Here is a 22,397-nt window from a genome sequence, read left to right as displayed (position 1 = left end):
TGTCTTTGCTCTCCTGCGGATGAGGCTGTCCTGACCTCCTACCAGCTGGTGTGAGACTGACTAAACACGTTGCTCAAAGCAGAGTCAGCTGTGGGGGATCCGGCTCGATGGTGTCTTTCACCCATAACTAGGCCGCGGGCGCGCTGGGCTGACAGCGTGTGCGGGACCCGCTGCGGGACGAGCGTTGGGAGGGAGACTGAGGGGCTCGCTGTCAGCCGGGTGGAAAAAGTGGTTTTGGGCCTCGGCAGGCTGCGGGGTGGCGTCCTGAGCTCGCATGGCTGTGGTTTGGGAAGGCGGCCGGCTCCCGCCTCGCAGTCGAGCGGGGACGCCTCTGACCTGGCCAGACCGCTGCTCCTTGACCAGCCTGAACCAGCTTCAGCCAGGGAGGCCTCCGGAGCCCTCGGCCTTAGCGGGGGAGAGAAGATGGGGGTGCCGGCTGGCTGCAGGATGCATTTCGGGGTTTGTTCGTCCAGTCCCTGAGAACAGTGGGGCAGAAGAGCTGAGACTGTCTTTTCCGTGAATGCAGATACGAGAGAATGAGCCACAGCTGGTTTTAAAAAAAAAAAAAAAAAAACAGAATTTTAAAATATTTTGCTCGTTGTCTTGTCAAAATATAATTATTTGTATTCCTTTTTGGAAAAAAAAAATGACAACATCCTTGATATGACTAAGAGGTGGAGCCACCTGAATAACACTTTGCTATGAAAGAAGAAAGCGAGGGCTCACAAACAGCATTTTTCTCTTTTCATTTTTTTATTGAAGGAACAGTAAAATGAATCATAGGGTTATGTACATTTCAGGCCCATCGTCAGAAACAGCCTGTGGGTATGCTACATTGAGCTCCTCACGAAAAATGATTTTGTAAGAAACTTCCTGTATTCAGGCATAATTAATTGGTAGGTCATTCAAATGCCTTTCCTGGAGAATCATGAGCCCGTGAATGCTCGAGCTCTAGGAGAACTGACATTGGGGCACTTCAGTGCCCAGTGATTAATAACATTGTAGATCACGAGACATGACAGAACAGATGCACGTATTCAGTGCATATAAATAAGGGGGGTACAGGGCCTCCCTGGTAGCCTAGGGGTTAAGTCTCAGCGCTTCCACCGCTACTGCCTGAGTTCCATCCCCGGCCAGGGAGCTGACCCACCTGGCGCAGCAGACCCCTCCTGTCTCCCCGGGGCTCCCCTCAGCAGTGTACTTTGGTCAATCTGCCTGTTCTGCTCCCCGCTCTGTCTCTGGTGGATCCTCTCACCACCCCCACCCCCCGCCCCTCTGGCCTGTTCTTCTACGCAAAAATTAAAAAATAAATCTCATTTAAAAATAAAGAAAGGGAGTGCAGACATCCTCAGGGCCATTCTCTAAGTCCTCTCTCCATCACGCAGCCAGTGGTACTCACTGGACACGTGTGCACTCGTGAAAAAACTTTGTGTTCACAGAGCTGCTTCATTCGGGATGCGTTCTATTGATTTCCATGCTAGTGCAAGGACGCAGTGCTCAAGAGTTTCTTTCTTCCAGGAACATTTGGAAAGCCTCTGAGGAGACCTCCCCTTGATGCCTTTTCAAGCCTTGCTCAGCCATCAGATTGTCAGCCAAGAACCTTTCACTTGAAAGCTCCTTCTTCCCTGGGCTTGGACTCTGAATCAGAGGAAGATGGGGAAGAAAGGACAGATTTTCAGCAAGAAAATCACACATGTGCCTATAAACAGACCTTGGAAAACCACAGGACTCCACATTTTCAGTCTTCAGACTTGAACACATAGACGGAACGGAACCCAAGACGAGCTCTAACGTACTACCTCATGTGGACTTTATTTAAAAGAGAGAACCCTATGTTTTTAAATGGAGTTATGAATTTTAAAATGGTAAAATGTCTTATTTATACTGATGGGCCAAAATTACAAAAAGATATAAAATTTTATACTGGGAGTAACTTTCATATAAGAATACCTTTTAAAACTATAACTTTGTTTAATGCAAAAAAAAAGTATCTTATGTAAATTAACGGTATAAATCCATGACTATTTTATGTATTTTTATAATGCCAGATTTCTTTTTATTGAAGGTGAATACTAAAGCATTTTAAATAATACCTGTCTTTCACCATTTTCTTTTGCACATTGCATTTAATAAACCGTGTCAGTTCGATCCCCAGTCCCATCTACACAATAGCGATTTGTCTTGCTTTCAACACTTTGTGGACTTCCATAGCATCATGCCTTAAGTGGAAGAAAATTATATTCAGCACATAAAAATATGAGCAAGAACATGACCACTTCGCCTACCTCCCAGAGTTCTAATGCAAATATAAATCAAATTCACATATGTGAAAGTATGTTATAAATGGGAAGGAGCTACAAAGACTTGAGGTACATTCCATGTACCTAATTCTCTCTGACTCCACACACAAAAAGGGATTTGTTGTTACAGTTTGGGGGAACTTGTACACCCCAAACCACCATTGTTTAAAATCACTGCTTACGCCGTGTTTCCTGAATTACAGCAATGCCTGTGTGTTCTAATGTCGTGTGCTTTTCCAAATAGTTCCCATTCATTTCCCTTTCTTTATAACAACAGGATGGCTTATTGCACATTTCTGAAGTTTAAATGGTTAGAGCAAAGGTAGGTCTTCCTCCACTGGTCCAGGCGTAATGGGGTATCGGTAGAATTTTTGGCTGTTCCTGATTTTGTGCCGTGAGCAGTTCTTAAGCAGAAGATACTTCTAAACTATTCTGCAACATTCTGAGAATTCAAATATTTTCCTAATTTGGTCATCACAGCTGTACCTGTTAAAAGCTAAGTATAAAATCTGTTAAACATGTAAATTTAAAATACTTGTTTTGAACAGCATTTAAGGGAAAATCTGGCATAAATACAGTCGGTATTTTCAAAACTAAGTGACTTAGACTGAAGTAATTGAACGTTGAAAAAGCTTATTAAGTTTCATAATTCAGGTGACGAAACGGCACTTTTTTCTTTAGTGAGTCCTTTTCATATGCCCAGTTTTAAAAAAAGCTTTTGCTCAAGATCAGTTGGCACAAAAGGAGTTAATACAGCATATTAAGCTTTAAAATCTAACTCACTGAAGTTGTGAATTTAGGCCATGTCAGTTCTTTGAACTAAATTGGAGGCAGCTATTTAAGAGCAACATTTCTTCTCAGAGGATATCTTGGGGAGCAGTTTTCCTGCTTAGCGAGTGCAGAGCTTTGTTGTTTGCAAGCCAGAAGCCTGGAACTCAGATTGCTGTAAGATTTGGCTCCTGTAATTTAGACAACGGTCTAAGCCAGGAAGTTGATCTTTCCCTAGACCACCAGTGACTCAGAGCAGAGAAGTGATTTTGTATGCCTTGGCTTTACCAAATTGCCAGACTTTCGAAATCTTATTGTTAATTTGTCTTCATTATTGCCAGATGGGATGCAAGCATTGATAGGGGTCTATTCAATAATTATGAACTTCTTTAAGAGGATGTCATTTTTCCAGACATAACAAAGGTTTAAATCACTGACACCTGAAATTCAAAAACGAGATTCACTCTCCATCAATATGATTCCCCTGCTTATGTGCTGGAAATTATGGATTACATATAATCTTAGCTGTCTAGAACAGGAGGAGGAACTCAATTTCTCTGACATTTGTATGAAAAGAATATAATTTTGAGACAGCATGCTGAATTCAAATGAGTCTAGTAGATATTAAGCTACCCTAAAATAGCATAAATTTAAAGGGAGAATGAAGAAAAATGTCAGATTACTTGGTTTATTTATGAGGAGGGATGCTTAAAAGCCTCAGTTTCATCATTTTATGCTTTCTGGTACAAGGCTGGATCCTGTACAACTAAAGATGTTCACAAATTTAGTTTTTTTTTCCTTAATTCCACTATTGATGCTAGTAAGATAGTTACTATGTAATATTAACTGCTTTTTAAGTTATTGGGGAAGAAATATTTCTTAAACTTGGCAGCATATTATAAAAATTAAGTAGCTATTGGAATACCTATGGGAAGAAACCAAAAGTTATTTCTCAGAATCAAGCCAATGGCTCTGTATTTTAAAGACTGATGAAAGGACAGCGATTAGGAATTTGTGCATACTTGAGAGGTGTTAGCCCTTTTCATTAAATGTGATAGGAATTTATAACCAGAATTACAATAGATCTGCTACACCAGTAGCTTTCAGAGAATGAGAACCAAATGTGATTGCAAAATGTCTGCTTGCAACCCTCCCTCCCCATGGGAATCTGCAGTTACTGGACTTGTGTAAGAGGATAATATAGAACTGACTATTTTTTAAGATGTTTAAAGATTCATCTTTTGTTAAAGCCTCAGCAGAATATCCTGTTGGCTCTGAAATAAAGTGAAATCACAGAGTGAAATAAACAGACTTCTACTCACATTGAAAAACACAAGGATCTTCCAAATGAACAATTGGTCTTCAAAGAGGTTCTTCAATAATAATTTCTGTACTCCACAAAGAACCAGCTTACCTTTCCATGAGGCATTTCTTAAACTAATGTGTCAGAAGATGCAGAAACGGTCTCGATAGGCTTAATATTTGAGCTAAAATGGCAGAAAGGCTCACCTGTTGGTATGTCCTTTCAATAGAGAACAGGGTTTCTCCACATTTTCTAAATTTTCCTAATATTTTAGGTCATTGGGTTTTGCCGTAGGAAATCCAATCCTGGTGAGATTTCTTTTGGTAAAGATATTTGATTTTAATTGAGGGATATTATCAAGATAAAACATGAAAATATCATAAATTGAAAGGTTACAACTTCTCACATTCCTTCTTACTATTACAAAAATGTCAAGTTTATTTTCCACTGCTCCTTTTAGTTAAGAATCTAAATTCTATGTCCCAAATTCCTTTTCTTCCCCCTGTGATAATTGAGACCTGTGAATATAAGAAAATAATATTAATTCACCTGTAGCTTTTTATTAGACTAGTTTAATTAATTTTTGAGAATACTTTTTATTGAATAAGGCAAGCAATTCACAACTCAGAATTTCTTAAATTCTGCAGTTTCTTTTTCATACATCTTTGTTGAATTTCATGATGGAATTTTGTCTTCTAATATAACAAGTTTAACTTTTTTCTTAAATCAGATTTGAGCCTAACACCTAACACCTTCACGAGATTATTGTTTTTGTATCTTACTATTTCTGCTGTGACTTCATTTCGCCCTATCTACACCTCAGAGTTGAAATTTGGTGACAACACAGACTGTGGTCAGAGTGTTTTTATGTACTCAAGTGGGGATTTTACATCGTGATGTGAAAATGAGTAAAATGATCTGTCCTAATAATCAAAGAGAAAAAAAGTCAGGTTCGTAAGTAAATACTTGTAATAGTGTGTTAAACACTATAGCTCACTAGGGCTGTGTAATGGCTGGTTAGTGCTGAAACTTTACCCCTTGCACAACCAGGGAGGCCCCTGGAAAATTACTTTTTTTGAAAATCATTTACCTATCTTTCTGTGTATTTCTGAATTCTCAAATCCCTCTAAGATACGTTTTGGACCCTCAAGTAATCTTTTATATTTTTCATTTTCTTTTTGTGTTCCTTCTAGGAAAATGCCCAATAGTACCTGATTTCTCTAGTTCTTTAGCTGTTTTCTAGAAGGTTCTTTTTATAAAACTCAAGGAAATGCATATATATTTGCTAATTATTCTGGGTTTTTTTCAAGCATTTTGTGGGTGGTGGTGGTTATTGTTTTTGAGCCATTTCTTCTTGAGCTATAGCTGCCAATTTTTGTTTCACAATTTTTGCCTTGAGTCTTAATTTTTGTGCCTCTGAGAATCTTAAAATGATTTCAAAATCACAGAGATTGTTTGCATCTCTGTTGCATGTTTTTATTTTCCAAGACCGACAATCTCCCATCGTAGATCTTGTTAACTGTCTCTTGTGTTGGTGTTGGTTACAAGTTTTAAATTTTTTGTTTGCAAGTTTATCATTTTCTTTGCTCCCTTTAGGACAACGTTTCCTTCTGCAGGGGTCTTATGATTGCCATGCTGCCCTACTGGACCATGGTGGAAAACCAGGTTTTAAATTATAAGCTAGGAGAGATTTGGGGCAGTTATCAGTCAGTCACAGGAGCTCACAAGCAGCTTGTTATTCAAAGTTTATAATCATCAGTGTTAATGATGCTTTTGCCACTTCACACATGAGAAATCTGAGATTTGAAAGAGGTCAATGGTTTCCTCCAGGCCGGTGAGTACCAGAGGATCCAGGATTCAAACACATGTCTTCCTGACTTCAGTATCCATGACACATCCTTCCATATCAGTTTATATGGACAGCGCCAAGAGTGTGCAGGCCAGCAATGGTCTTTACTGCAGGGACTCATGTGGCTCTGTCAGAACAATGTCACAAGAACGATGGCGGCAGAACCCAGATTGTAGTGACTTGAACAGTGGTTTGGTGGTAAAGACAAATGCCAACTAATTTCCCAAGGAGTGTAGTAATGAAAAGAGGTTGAAAGTTGACTTTGTACCTTGATGGAGTGTAAGGATCAAAAGAAGTTACTCTTTGTAGGGTAGGTGTGAGTTTAGAGACTTACAAGAGATATCCAGTGACAATCATTCTTTGCAAAAACATAAGAATTTTGGCTAATTAAGAACCACAGTATCTCAGATGAGTTTTAGCAAGTGAGTGAAATAAAAGCCTATTTAAGAAGTCACATAGTGGTTGGTGTGTTGTCGCTGGAAGGTGTATTTCCTACTCCTCCAATGAATAATTTTTGGTTTGAACTTGTGAATTCTAATGCCATTTTTCTTAACACACTAGATACACACCCTACACTCAAATTTAACTCAAGAAATGCAAGTCCACTGATGCAATGCTTTCTAAACACCAGAGATAACTCATAAATTCTGGATTCCTACTGGCGATGTCTTACAGACCAATATATGCGAATGCAAGCCAACTCTTCAATGATGTAACTGTTGTGTGTTTAATTTATTACTCTGCAACCAGTTTAAAATACAGTAGTAAATATGGTCAAATTATCTACTTTTCCACAATCAAGAACTCTTAACAACTTTCAGAGGGTAAAGTTAGAAAGAAATGAATAAACTAAACCTATTTAATGTTTTAATTTTCACAACTGAGCTCATTTTCAGGAAACCCATATTCTTGAAATGTCTAAAAGCATTTATTCATGATTGAATGAGAGGGAATTATGTTAAGTGGATGAGAATAAGAGGGAAAGTGCCTAATATAAACAAATTCAATCACACTTCATCAATTTTTTTTAATTTGTGAAACAAGGAACGAAAATATTATACAAATAATACAAATGTTTATAATTTGATGGGACTGTTGGTTTAGGGCTGAGGTCCCAGATTTAGGAGTCGGACATCCCAGCTCTTAACTCCATTTACATAAGATGTGAAATGTTATCTCTAAGCCTATAAATTTCCTATCAATTGGAGATAACACCTATTTTCCAAGGTTTCCATAAGGATTATACATAATACAAAAGAACATGTTTCGAAGCATAAAAATCTTCATAAAATTTTCATAAAAATGGCTAGTATTATTTTATTCTACACTTGCAATTATTGAATAATATGGAACAGATAGGAAGCCTTGTTTCATTTCAGCCAGTGAAAATCTCAAATTCCTTTCTTTGTTATGGAAGGGTGAGATCACAGCTATATTCCAGTCACTCTGAAATTGTGGATTTAAATGAAAAACTGTATTTATGATCATATGTTAGAGGACAAAGACTCAAGTTTTCCATGTGACCTAAAATTATACTTGAGTGTTTCTGGAAATTACTTTTATTCCTTCACTTGTAAAATATGGTTAATAAAATAAGTACAATTTTTGTTGCCAAAATGTTGTGGAGATCAAGGGAAATTGCATATAGACTCAGAAAACTGCAGTTCTCTGTAAGTGCTGGGGACAGGGCTCCACAGGCAAATTCTTACTGTGGTTGAGTTGATGTCATTTGAATGATCCCAGGGCAGGTGCCTGAACTGCTCTAGAGAGTAGCATTAGCCTCTAGTGAGGCTAAGAGGACCCAGGAAGCCATAAGATAAAGTTACTTCTTTCTCTTCATCTGCACTGGCCGATCGGTGTTGTGGGGTGACCTCTCCAGCTTTTCAGAATAGGGCCTGTGGCCTCCTGCACCCCTGCCCCCTGCACGCTCTGCACCTGGTTGCCTCACTATACCGCTCCAGTAGAATCCCTTACCTCCTGCCCTACCCTTCTTGCAGAACCAATGTTGGGGTGAACGAGTGTCTTGGGCCTTCCCACCCATTCTGCTGATTTCTCCAAGGTCCCTCCACTTGGGCCTAACCTCAGCCCAGGTGTTTCTAAATGAGTTGTGTAGATTTATGTTTCTCATCCAGGAGGAATAGATTAAGTGGTAAAAAGAGCTGTTCAAGCTAATTACTATTTTTTGTAAATGGAGGCTGTCAGAGGAGAGCGTTTTTGAAGGAGTTACTTGCTTTCTTTATCTCTTCCCCTCCCCTGCCTCAGGGAAAAATGAAGCCCCTTTCCTGGCCAGGTGGGGATGGCAGGGAGAAGCTAAACTCACTCATGGTGGGAGAAGCTAAACTCACTCAACTTTTCACAAAGGAATGAAAGTTTATGCTGTCCTTGTTCACATCTATCATTTTAAACTAGTTGCATAAGAGTAAAACACAAAGAAAAACATGGTGTCTGGTTGTTTTCTGCTGGTAAATCTCTCAGGCCCACAGAAACCAGGCAGGGGGGTAGCCCCAAGTGGTCCCAGACTCACCCACCCTCTCCCCCCACCTCTCTCCTACAGATGCTAATATAAATCAATTAGGGGCTGACACAGCAATTGGCTGCCTGACAAATGTTCCATAATAATGCAGCTCAGGAGAATGTGGAATTTCTGAGGTGCTGCTTATAACGCTTTCAATCTAGCTGTAAATTCCAGGCCATGTCAGCGCAGGTGGAGAGAGCTGAGTCGTAAGTAAAATGTTTCCCCAATTCCTAAAGGGCTCCCTAGATGATTGACCAAAGCAAGTTGTGATTTAATTCGACCACTTAAACTTTCAGGGAGTAGAAACCAGACTTTCATCAAATTCAGACCAAAAAAAAAAAAAAAGAGAGCAGGAGAACGTGTGTGTAGAGAACAGAGGGAGGAAGAAAGGAAAAGAAAGCTGCCAGCCAAGTATTAAAATCCGCCAGGCCGCTGCAGCTGAGGCAATTAGAGAACTCATTATTTGGAAAATAGTAAAAAAAAGGCCATGGCTAGACGTGTGCTCGGGTCCATGGGAGTGATTAGCGAGCACACACGGCTCCCTGCTCCACACGCCCCAACACGCGGTGACTTCAGCTCTCCACTGTGTCTTGATGGCTAATGGTGGACGCACTTAGGAGTCATGTGATTCTGCCAGACCCCTCTTTCCTGTTGCGAAGCCCCCTCCATGCACATCAGCCACGTACCTTATGTGAGCCGAGGACGGGTGCAGAACTTCTGTGCTCAGGCGTTTCCTCTGCCATCACCCCAATCAGACGGCACGCAGCGTGTTTGCACGTCTAGCTTTTAGCATAACTGAGAACATGGTGGACTCCCAGCACACCACTGGAGAATGAGACAATCAAAGGGGGATCCTCTAACATGCACTAGTTCCGGTGTAGGGTAAGGAAAAATATCAGGCTTTTCTGCCCTCCCGCCATCAGGATAGATGAGGGAACCCTGTGATCCTGAATGCATGCCTGATGGCGGCACCTGGAGTGGGTCCACCTGGGCTAAGCCGAAGCAGTAGAAGCCGAAAGGGAAGCTGAGAAAGAAGTAGCAGAAGCCGAGAGAGAAGCAGAGAAGACCGGAGCGCCCAGATAGAGTGAAGACTTGCTGGGGGCTGGGAGGCCTGCCAGTCTCCCGGCCCCCCAGCACCCCTGCCTGCCATATGCCTGGTGAACCCCAATAAAAGACCTGCAAAAACCACTGAGGACGCTGACTGCTCCTTTACCCGGTCTGCATGTGTAAGGGCAGGAACTGGACACGGTGCAGGTTTTCTGATCCCATGCAGACCGGGTAAAGGAGGAGTCAGAGTCCTTAGTGGGTTTTTGCAGGTCTTTTATTGGGGTTCACCAGGCATATGGCAGGCAGGGGGGGGGCTGGGAGGCTGGCAGGCCTTTATCTGGGCTCTCTGGCATTCGTTCTGCTGCTTCTCGGCTTCTCTTTCGGCTTCGGCTTCGGCTTCGGCTGCTTCGGCTGCTGCTGCTGCTGCTGCTGCTGCTGGCGTCCCCGTGACGCCGCCCTTAAAAGCACAGTCTTAGCTCAGCTGAATCCCATCTACCTCTGCCCACACCCCATTCCAGGTGCCCGCCATCAGGCATGCATTCAGGACAAGGATCCATCATCTCTCCTGATGGCGGAAGGGCAGAAAAGCCTGACATTTTCTTTACCCTACAGCATGGGATCAGAAAACCTGCTCAGTGGTACTTCCTGACCTTACATCCGGGCACCCACAAGAAGTGGGGCACTATGAGCAACTTCGTGGCAGACCTAGAATTTGAATACATCCCAAACGTGACTTTTTTTAAAAACAGTCTCATTATTCTGTCAAATTTGGTCTTGATTCTCTGTCGCTTTGGATGTCATTATATCCAACTATATTTCAAGTATTTATGGGAAGGATTAAAAAGCTTCTAGAGATATACGTAGGGAAACATATTACTATCTGAATTGACGCTAATGAAGACTCTTGTATTCAGAGAGATGTCTAAGTGGAGTAGAAGAACTCTTATTGCCAACATAGTAATTGGTTTTATTTTTATGTTCTTGCATTCCACACTTTCTAGCTTCTCTGCCAAAGTTATGACAATCTATGTCTGTTCACTGATATGTTTGTGCAATTCTGAGTAGGCTCTTAGGATCCTTCTACTAAGGATACTAAATATCATAAGTAGATCATTAAATTTCTCTCTGATGTAGTGGTTAACTATTTTGTGGAGGAGCTGAGGATAATATAGTGTAGTTCTGTAAAATGATAAACATAGCTCACATTTGTTGAATTGCAATTATGCTTACGTTTCTGTTCATGGAACTAATTGTGACTTTTCAGTAATTTCCAGCACATCTGAATTTCATAAGTACTTATAAATTTCTTAACTCTTGACTTCTACTTCAAAAGCCCTAATTCACCAAGTGTGTTTATGATCAATGTTGTTACCCAAGAACATATCCCTACTTAATCAAAAGTAATTAAGAATAATTACTTATTTGCCAACATAATATAGTTTTGTTAATTTAATTATTTCCATCTGTCTTATTACAGATATTATCTGTACAGATATAATGTATGCAGTTGGAAAACAAATCTACTGATCTCTTTCTACAAACTCAATTCTTACTCTTCGCTTTGCGTTCATTGCATTTATCAATATTTGAATTCCAATGTGCTGTGTTTCTCTAGTCCTCAGGTCTCAGCACATACTAGATTCCCTTTCTACAAGATAAGTTTTCAGTCTCTTCAATTAACTCCAACCCATTCTTAAATCTCAGCTTCAAGTTCCCTTCCCCAGGAAGATTTTGCTGACTCCCCAGGCAAGGCCAATACACCCAGGCTCCCTGGCCCTTTTACACCTTCCAGATAATCATTTTAACCTCTCCTCTCCATCAGCTTCCCATACCCCCTCATCGCCTGTTTTGATTCAGCTGATATTATTGAGAAAATAAAAGCAAACAGAAGAAAATTTTCACAAACGCCACCATTCTCCACTCTCTGCGTCGATGCCCCCGTCATTATTTTGGATGAACGGTCAATTGTCCATCCAAAGGCTTGAACCTTCTGTAATGCTCCAGTTGATGCATCAACACAAGTCAGTGACCTTTCCTTGTTCCATCCGGAGCAACCCAACAACAATTTCCCCAGCAAAGAGCTGGGGTCTCGCTGCTGCTGATATTGCCCCACCTCCAGGGTCACCGTGGGCACCACACAAAGACAGCCCCTTCTCCTTTGGACCATGCCCACCTCTTGCCTCCCACCAGGGTCTTCCAGAAGCAACACAACATAGGGAGGCATGAACTGCTGAGCAAATGATTCTTCCTTTCTCCCCTTGGATGGACTGATGGGAAAATGACTAACTTCTCTAACATGGCGGGACAGCAGATGTCCCGCAAGACTGAGCAATCAAATTGTCACAAAGTGAGGGGCATCTCGGTAATATTCTCTTATATCTGCTTTCCTTTCTCTCCCACCACAGTCCCTTTATCTCATTTTGGCGTCCTTGTGATTTCACCATCTAACAGCGACCTTGTATCTTATTTATAGTTGACCCCTGAATTGCATGGGTACATTCCTGCCTGGATATTTTTCTATCCTCACTTCCACTTTCACAAAGTCAGTCAACCTCAGATGTTGGGTGATTGGGTCCCCAGATGCAGAACCACCGATATGAGGGCCAACTCTAAATTTTACCTGGATTTCTGATTGCACTGGTGATCACTGGGGTCCCTGCCTCTCACCCTGTGTTGCTCCAAGTTCGGCTGTTTTTATCTCTCTCTCTCTTCTTCACTAGAATATAAGCCCTATCAAGGCAAGGGGCAGTAGCCCGTAGGTTCCAGCGAGTGCTCGACAGTGAGTGCTAGCTAGATGTTTCTCTCCCCTTCTAGAGTGAGCAGTTTGCAGGACAGGGTCTTACTTAAATCAACTTGAATACATGTTTGTTTAAATAGCTGCAGCCTGCAGTTCACACTGACAGGAGAGCTCAGGACTGCAGAGAGCTGAGTGAGGCAGAGTGGCTGATACCTGACAGAAAAGGTGTCAAATGTCGTGGAGAGAGTTCTCACCGTGAATAGCTCCTCTTATTTTGGTCACAGGTCCTGAAGTTGCTCGACCTGGAGTGTTTACTGCTCTTTCTGGTTATACAAAGAGCCTTTGGAAGAGCCCGCAAAACCAAGTACATTTCAGGTACTCTGACCAAAATAAATATCAGTACAGATGTGAGGATGCCTTGGGCTACATGCAAATTCCGTTTATCTGGCCTGTCTCACCTGAAACCTCTCTTACACAGATAAGCAGATGCTGCCCTAGATTCAAGTTACTTGTGTTCTAGATCTCTGTTGACCAAGAGTAAGCTTGTGAATGGAGTTTTGTTACCTAGCCCATTTCCGTGTAATGAGTAACTCAATATATATGAGTAGTTGGAATAAAAGTGAATATCTGGAAGGAGTTACTCAAAACCATAGGAAAACTTGGGCCTCCCTGGTGACCTAGGGGTTAAGTCTCAGCGCTGTCACTGGGAAGCCCTGAGTGTGATCCCCTGAAGCTCACCCACATGGAGGAGCAGACCTCTCCTGCCTCGCCCTCTGCTCCCCCTCAGCAGTGGGTTTCAGTGGATCCACCTGTTCTGCTCCCCACTCTGTCTCTGGTGAATCCTCTCACCCCACCCCACACCTCTGGCCTGCACCCAGCTCTTCCATGCAACAATAAATAAAATTTTAAAAAAAAAAATTAAAAATTGATTTAAAAAATAGAAAAACAAACTCTCCAGGCACAGCAAGGGAAATTAAAAATATTTTGCCACCACTACAGTTTTTGATTTAAAAAAGATTTTATTATCACTCAAGATTTTTCATAGTCATGCTCAAAACTATGTTTCTGGTTGCCTCCCTCCCATTTTGTAACAACTCCTACAGACTCAGCACAGCCCTAAGGAATAGAAGCAGTCGGGCCCTGCCACTGGTTGTCTGTAGTGTCTCCCTCGCGCTCTTCCAGGCTTCAAATATTGCCCATTTTTAGACTTCTCTCAAAATTACTTTCTTTTTTTTTTTAAGATTTATTTATTTATACAAGAACTGGGGTGCAGGCCAGAGGTGCAGGAGAGTGAGAGGACTCACCAGAGACAGAGTGGGGAGCAGAATAGGTGGATCCACTGAAATCCACTGCTGAGGGGAGCAGCGGGGAGACAGGAGGGGTCTGCTGTGCCATGTGGGTAGCTCCCTGGCCGGCCGGGAATCAAATCGGCACTGCAGAGGCTGTGGACAGCTTCACAGCGCTACACTCAGCCTGCTGCGCCCCCGGGCAGGCTTCAAAATCACTTTCTTCTGAGAAATGACATGTTCTTTTTAATATGCTTGTCCATGTAGTTGTTCATTGTCACAATCCTCCTTACTCATTTGACCCTGATTTACTGAATTACGTCATCTGTTGCTTTTTCTACAGGTCAATGTTCTGTCTGTAAGAATGGGCCCCTAATTGTTTGCGGGAACACACCACGTCTCACCTTTTTAAAGCAATCTTCTAAAACCATATGACAAATCAGTTAATACTAACTAAATATTTAATTAATTTGCTGTTTGCTTTCCTGGCATATAGGGTGTGTCTAGCCGTCTTCACAGGCAGCTAGAAAGCTATTCCTGGAACCTGCCCTTCACTTTCTCATTCATTTCTCCTTTTTCTTCCTCTTGTTATAGCCCATGGTACCCAGGGGCTGCTCAGCAAATGTTAATGGCCACGATCTTTTCAATCAGCAATTTGTGAAGTGGGTGATTATTGTCTATAAGTGGCAAGGGAGGCACTATTTTCTGTCCGTGCTAATAAAAGATTTAACTTATGAAGACAGTATCTACAAACAGTGAGTGGCAAAGCTAAACTCCTTAGCTCCTCCAGAGCAAATAGGGTCTAAATGCAGGCGGAAGAGTGACACCTATTGTTCAGAAGATGCTCATGGGTGCTTCCATTGTTGCTTCCTGCACTGACACCCGCCTGTGTCAATATCATGAACGTGCATCATGGTCCACCTCATCACGGCGGTGCCTGCAGCCCTCTGTGGCCCTGGAAATCTGCTCTCAGCAGCATTTGGTGTGTCCAGTTCCTTGGCAGTTAGTGCATTTGTAGCAGCTTATTTTAATCTTAGCCCATTTTCACAGCAAGGTGTTAAAGACGGGAGAAGAGCTACATGAAAACTTAACTAAAGCACGTTTTTAAATTACTAAAGAAAACCATGAATTATGAAGGAATCAATCCATTAAATGTGCAGTAAAACATGACTTTTGGGGGCAAAATTATAGCTCTGTAATTTTGAAGAAGAAATGAAAGCTTTATGTTTTATGTTACAGGTGACCTATATAAAAGATAGCTTTTCCTGAAAGGTCATTGTGTATAGCCAACAGGACACTGACTTTTTGTGGTCAATTTGTAATTTGGGGAAGACAGAGAATGGCCAGTGGGTGTGGTCTCTCATCCAGCCTCCACCTCGTCACATTCAGGGCAGGGACTTCACTACACCCGAGGCAGAAAAAACAGTACAACGTACCACCCGCCTGAGCTTTGTCGGAGTGGGGTTCTAGTGTTCCAGCGATAAAATGTACAGGAAAGCATGTTTGAAATGTGTGCAATAGACTGCTACAAGGCAGGGTGGGTGCAGTGAAAGTCACGACTATTCTGAATTCCAGAGGAAACATTTGATCTGTATAAAATAACTTTTTAAAGCTGATTATCCTTTTAAATGTTATACAGTATTTCACAAAATACAAATTTGCTGGAGACTGGTATTTCTAAAGTAGACAACCATCTCTGGAGATGTTTTTAAAAAAGCTTGCCTCAAAGATCATTTAAAATTCCATAAATGGTTCACAATCAGCATTTTAAATACTCTCATTTATATATATTTTATAAATGGCAAAACTAGATTATGCACATTTAACAAAAAATCACTATGTTCTGTGTGTAGAATATCTAGTGGCACAAAGTCCACACTGTCAAGACAGCCTCAGAGTAACTCAATTTTAGAACAATGTGGGGTGAATGAATTGGAGAATGGAAAAAGGAACATCTATGCATAAAGTTGCAAAAGATAGAATGAGAAGTTTCCCCAAGAAACTGAAGACATAGAATACTTATCTGCCAATCAGTTGAAAGGGGTGCGCAGGGAGGTGAACTGTAGGCAAAGAAACAGCTGGAGCCAAAGCACAGAGAATAATCTGTTACACAGGGGCTGGAGAGGAAGGGACGGAGAGAAACAGAGCTGACGCTGTGAGCAACAGGTGCTTCTGTTTGGCTTTCCTGTGCTTCAAGGCCAAATGGAAGGAGCCAACCGCAACCCAACAGTGTGGAAAATGAAGCGACACCCCACTAGGCAAGGAAGACAGATACTGTAGTAGAGGGATTGAAATCAGGTCAAGATGTAGATTTTGGTCTTAAATATGAAAGCAACACCTTCCATTCTGAATCTGAGGGGAAAAAGAAGAAAAGATAAAGTTAACTTTGTGGGAAAACAGCATTTGAGGAACTTCATATGTGCTCAGCTCTCACGATATTCGCCATCTTTGATAAGCTACATGATTATACACAAGTACATGGATACACATGGACACATGTGCAGAAATGCACCAATCTATTTTTTAAAAGATTTCTTTATTTATGCATACAAGAGCTGGGGTACAGGCCAGAGGTGCAGGGAGTGAGAGGACTCACCAGAGACAGAGTGGGGAGCAGAAGAGGCAGACTGACTGAAATCCAATGCTGAGGGGATGGAACTCGTGCTGCCGTGGCTGCCCATAGCTTCATAGGTTGCGTCTTAACCCCTTGTGCCACCAGGGAGGCCCTCTAAGGTGTTTTTATTTCACCATTCCGCTCATTTTTAGAGAAACAAGAGGATTGAAAGGAAACAATTAACTACTAATTAAATTCTTCCTTTCACACTGCCTGATCCATATATTTTATAGAGATGTTTATGACAAAATTCTTGTTTATTATAAAATTATTAATAACTTACATTCTTAAAAATAATTTATTTGCGGGGTTTAAGTTGAATAGCATGAATTTTGCAGAAATTCTCTAATCAGAGAGAAAGAATTTGTCGGCTGAGTCTGTCACTTCAAACTCTGTGTCCTTGACCGACTTACTTATTCTAAAAGTCTCATTTTCTTTCACTGCACCATAGTGGTAAAAATAAGATAATAGTAGTGTTATCATTAAGTTTAAATGAATTTATGTAATTAATTCTGAGTAGAGATTGAGAATGTAATATTATAACTGTTGTTCTTTTACTGCCAAAATCAGGCAGGAATGGATAGAATTAATACTTAAGTGGAATAATGAAAAAAAGAGTAATATTTTCATGTTTCTTTAACTTGCATTTACTATGTGCTTCAAAATCCCCTCTTAAAGTGTGTCAGTGTCTTTATTTCCCCTTAAAGTAAAGAGAAATTTTATGAAATGATTGAACAGGCAAAGCACAGTAATACAAAGAGTGAGATCCAAGTTTTTCTGTGTGTATTGGGAATTTCACCTTCATTTTATGATTTTTGTTTTTTGCAGCATGAATAAGTTGCCCCTAACAAAATTAAAAGTGCCTTTAAGACGATCACAATTACATATCAGGAGAGAATTTGCCTTCAAGAATTTTATTATGAAATGGGGTTGCACGGCAAAAATACTTGTTTCAGCTACAAATGGGAAAATAGCTTCAATTAGTTCTCTGAGGAACCTCGATTTATGTAGATTAGGTGATGAATCAAAGGCGTTTAAGTTACTGGATTTACTAAATTCAATTTAGGGTACTGCTCTGGGACGGCACTTAAAATGCTTCATTCTGTAAGTATTTATTAGTAAGACAAAATGCAATCATCTCTTTATGTTTCTAGAAACTATCCTGATTTTATGCTGTAACCTGGAGAAAAAAAATAAAATATTCAACACCTATATATACATAATATAAATTGAAATCTGCAACTGTGTTAAAATTAATGGAAACTAGAAAACCTGATACAGTTGATATTTGCATTTAAAGGTTATCTTTTTTTAATTCCTCAAATAAAGAAAGCAACGTAGAGATATCTTAAAAATCCAGACAGATACCATCCCTTACTTCTAAAACAAGTCCATGGCACTAATGTTCTAGAAGCTTCCAAAGACAAAAGGACCCAAACAGGAGCTAGCTCATACACAATAAACGCAGTTCTGAGGAGCAGCTGATTCACAGAAATGGCCTCCCCTTGGTACAGCCTGGTCCTCAGGCACCATGGGAGAGAAAATAGAAACAGGCCTAGTTTATTTTACCTCTTGCTCTGTTGACTTTGGTGTTGGAGGAAGGCTGGTGTTATAGTGAGGAGACTCCCAGTTGCTTGTAAGAGAAACGCAACTCAAAATGATTCAAACAACAACAAACATTTATAATCTCACAAAACACAAGTCCCCAGAAGGGCAGCTCTTATTTAAGGGTTCGAACACTTCAGTCAGGAATGAGGCCCTTTCCACACTTGTGCTCAGCGATCCTCACTTCCAGATGTAACACCTACCGGGACAAATAAGTGCCTTCTTTTAAAAGAGTGAAGACATTTCCCCCCACAGCCTCCCCAGCTGTCTTCACTTCACATCTCGCCGGCAATTATTGGTCATGTGGCCTTTCTGAAAGCAATTAATCGCTGTATACATGGGCAATTGTCAATCTTTCTCTGGAAGGGACAAGTTGGCAATTATTTTAGATTTTATGGGTCTTTCAGTCTCTGGGGCAACTATTCACCTTTGTTGACACGGTTGATATGGTACAAAGGAAACATCAACAAACAGGCAGGACTGGGATCCAACGAAACTATTTAAAAACAGCTGGCAGCCCAGCTCTGACCCGTGGGCCATAGTTTGCTGACCTCAGCCTTAGAAGTATTGGGGTTTATTTCTGACTATGGGTACAAATTTTTCTCTTTTGCTGTTGTGCTCCAGGAGTGTGCCCCAAAATTTAGAGATTTGTGAGCTCTGAGCTTCAGGCTTAGCCTTATATTTTTCTACCTTTTCCACTAGCTGGAGGTACTGAGAATTCCAATGCTCCTCTGCCAATTCCCTGCCCCAAGACTTTCATTAAAAAGTTTCCTTGCGAGTTCTTTCAAGAAAAGATTTTGGTTCAAAGTAATCTCTTTTACTCTTTTGTTTTAATTCCACCAATGAGATTTATTTGGATTAGCAATGAAATACCATTTTTAAAATTAAGAGAAATGTCTTTATTTCACAACATAATTTGTATCCATTAATTTGGTTGTGTCCTCAAACTCTGATAAGAGGTATGTGGTGTCCAGAAATAAGGGTAGGAATGAGTAATGAGAAATAGGATGTGGATTTCTGGTTCAAGATTGTTTTTATCTCCTTCCTCCCTGCCCCCTCTTGATGCACTATTAAAATGAAAATTATGGAATGAATATGGAAAAAACTATAACTCTTCAACTGTAAAGAAACTGGAGTCAATCTTCAACAAATAGAGGTATGAACACTTTGGAAGGTAGATTTAAAATGTATTTACTGATGAGCAGAGTGGAGGAAGCTAGAATTATATCAACATGTGCAAGGTAAAAGTGCTTTTCGGCAAGGAAAGTGTCTATGTTCCCAGGCAATTCTGCAGAGATTTTGCATTTAGACATGATAGGATGGTGTAGAATAAGGCCCAGAGCATTAACAAAGTTTTGAAAACAAAGGTACAGAATAAAGATGTACAGGGAACCTTAACTCTTCCTGATTCCCTTGAATCATTTCTGTATTTGGAATGGCTCAGCTTACCCCAGGCAAAATATTGGAGGATTCACCTCTGAGAGAAGCTATCCCCTAGTTTGTTTGCCAAATTGTTCAGGAAAGTTCTGCCCATGTACACAACCTTCTATCACCTCATTCATTCATTCACTTAATCCAACAAATATTTATTGAAGGTTTAATAGGCAGTAGAAAAAAACAAAGTCTTCCTTATGTAATTTACAATATTAAAAGGATTACCAGATATCTGGGAACATATGAATCATGTACAGTGCTGTAAACTAATGTTAACTCGATTAAGAAATAATGCAGTCAAAAAAATGAAAGAAGAAAAATGTGATATGAAAGAGAAAGATTAAAAATTGAAATAGAAAATAAAATGCAGCTGGCTGGGTTCTTGTTCAGGGTGTCCCAAGGTCTGGCCTGGTGGAGTTCACTTCTGGAAGGTTTTGGGGAAAATCTACTTCCCAGCTCTTTCCAGGTTGGCATAATTCTCTTCATGAGCGAGGACTGAGAGTCCCCGTTTTCCTGGTTGGGGGTCAGCTGTCCCAGCATCAGTCCTCACTGAGTGACTCCCTCCATATTTAAGTCAGCAAGGATCCATTTCTGTGCTTCCAAGCTCTTCTTTTTCTGTTAACAGCAAAGAAACAAACAAACAAAAAAACACTTTCTGTTTTTAAAGAGTTCATCTAATCAATTCCCTGGATAATCTCCCTATCTCGAAGTCAATTGTGCCATAAATATAATCTAGTTAAGGGGAGTAAAACCATCAGATCCACAGATCCCAGGACTACATAGGACATGGAGATCAGGTTGGTGGAAAATCTTGGGACACTTTTGGAATTTCACCTACAACAGATCTGCTCTAGAACTTTCATACAAAAATTTAAAAGACCAAAGTGATCAAAAGATTTAGAGTCAAAAAGCATATCCTATACTGTGCAATGAAATACTTGGTAGTATCAGGCTTATCACTAGCAACAATGGTTTTTAGAGGGTAATACAATGCTTTTAAATTTCCCTAAGGCAATTCTTTTTTCAATCAAAATTATATTGATAGTCAAATTATCACTCAACAATTAAAAATTAAATAGGCTGAGAAAAGCTATTTTCAGATATAGAAGCGGTCATGGAACTTTTTTTTCTCACATACTCTTTCTTAAGAGTTAAAGGAGATAGCATGTCAAGAAAGAGATTTGGTACACAGGAGCCCCCAGATGAGAGCAGGGAAGGGAACCCCACCTTGAATGCTGCTTGAAAGGTCTAGAGAGACACAGTCTAGATACGAATGAGGGAAAAAGAGAGGTTTCAACGGAAACCTTAATTCCTTCCACCCTAAATTGGCCGTACTCATTGTACCTACTTCAGAAGGTCATTACAAAGGACAAGTATGTTAACATTAATATGTTATTACAAAGGATAAATAAGGTAACAAAGTTCTTCCAACAGATTCTCACACTGATAAACACTTCATGTTTGTGAAGTAGACAGGGAGGTAACTAAGAAGAGCTAAGAAGCTAAGAAGTCCATGGGAACTGAGTAAGGGTTTTTGCTTTTTATCCAAGTTCTTTCTGGTATACACAATGTCAAAAAAGTGGTGGTGGTCAACAAACCAAACACTGCAGATGCGTTAAATAAGGAAATGGGGCCTCCCTGGTGGCGCAAAGGGTTAAGCACCACACTATGAAGCTGTCCGCAGCCTCTGCAGCATAAGTTCCATCTCGGCAGGGAGCAACAAAATGGTACAGCAGACCTCTCCCGACTCGCCCGCTGCTCCCCTCAGCAGTGTATTTCATCAGTCTGCCTGTTCTGCTCCCCGCTCTGTCTCTGGTGAGTCCTCTCAGCTCCACGCCTCTGGCCTATACCCCAGCTCTTGTATGCATAAAAAAATAAATCCTAAAAAAAAAAAAAAAAAAAAAAAACAAGAAAATGCCCAAGATGCATCCATTGCATTTAGTCATAAAGAGGTAGCTGCTAAGCTTGGCTCTGGCAGTTTCAGAAAAACAGAGAATTTAACAAACTTAAGAGGATGAAAGATAATAAACAGTTCAAGTAATTTTTTTTCTTTTAGTTTCAGTAATTCTTCAAAATTTTTGTTTCTCAAGAGGGAGGAACGAAATGGGATGACCACAGGAGAAAGAAGCTGAAAAACAAGTATTTTGAAAAAGTTGAAGATTTAAGGGAGAGAAAAGACCTTACTCCCAGCCAGCGCCACGGTTCTGTCAGCCCAATAAAGGGATGAGAAGGTCCTCCTTGGATGTAAACAATGAACAGCTTTTTCATTTTACGTAAAGTGTGAATAAAAATATCTTCAGAAAAATTCCTAATTTGATTACCTTTTTACACATAACGAAGTGAAAACAAAGGCCTGGTCTAGGCGTCGCCTCGGGCTGAGCTGAGCGGGGCTCGTGGAGGCGGGAAAGTTCCAGAGAGAAGGCAGCTCCGCCCCAGCAAGAGGAACGCAGGACCAGGTGGGCCCAGAACCTTCTTCACCAAGTGATGCGCAAACGTTGGCATCTTTGGGAAATGTCCCTCTTGGCAGATCCAGGAAAAGACAAGAACTGTGAGTGGGCTTAGTTTACTTTGTCCATTTTATTGTATTTTTTAAAGATTTATTTATTTATGCACACAAGATCTGGGGTGCAGGCCAGAGGTATGGGGGTGAGAGGATTCACCAGGGACAGAGTGGGGAACAGAACAGGCAAATGGACTGAAATACAATGCTGAGGGGAGCAGCAGGGGAGACAGGAGAGGTCTGCTGTGCCATGTGGGTAGCTCCCTGGCCAGGGATGGAACTCGTGCTGCAGAGGCTGCGGACAGCTTCATAGTGCTTAGTCTTAACCCCTTGCACCAGCAGGGAGGCCCCTTTCTGTGCATTTTAAAGCTAGTGGTAGTTTTCCGTGTGTGGGGGTGGTTGGGGGATCATCTTATATGTTAATTGACCCAGTACTTCA

At 40.9% G+C, this 22,397-nt stretch overlaps 1 protein-coding gene across 1 annotated transcript in view; it reads left to right on the top strand.

The window, feature by feature from the left end:
- Positions 1–3,894, top strand: part of LRIG3 (leucine rich repeats and immunoglobulin like domains 3) — a 54,637-nt gene extending 50,743 nt beyond the window's left edge. Inside the window, exon 22 of the mRNA XM_037513324.2 lies at positions 1,519–3,894. Coding sequence (XP_037369221.1) covers positions 1,519–1,763 — 245 coding nt within the window. The 3' untranslated portion in view covers positions 1,764–3,894. The remainder of the gene's footprint in view (positions 1–1,518) is intronic.
- Positions 3,895–22,397: the final 18,503 nt, after the last annotated feature.

The sequence above is a fragment of the Talpa occidentalis genome, unplaced genomic scaffold (assembly GCF_014898055.3).
Source record: "Talpa occidentalis isolate TD23 unplaced genomic scaffold, MPIMG_talOcc4v2.1 talOcc4.16, whole genome shotgun sequence".
Lineage (NCBI taxonomy): Eukaryota > Metazoa > Chordata > Mammalia > Eulipotyphla > Talpidae > Talpa > Talpa occidentalis.
The sequence above is the reverse complement of the archived record's forward strand: the minus strand, read 5'-3'. Positions and strand labels throughout refer to the sequence as shown.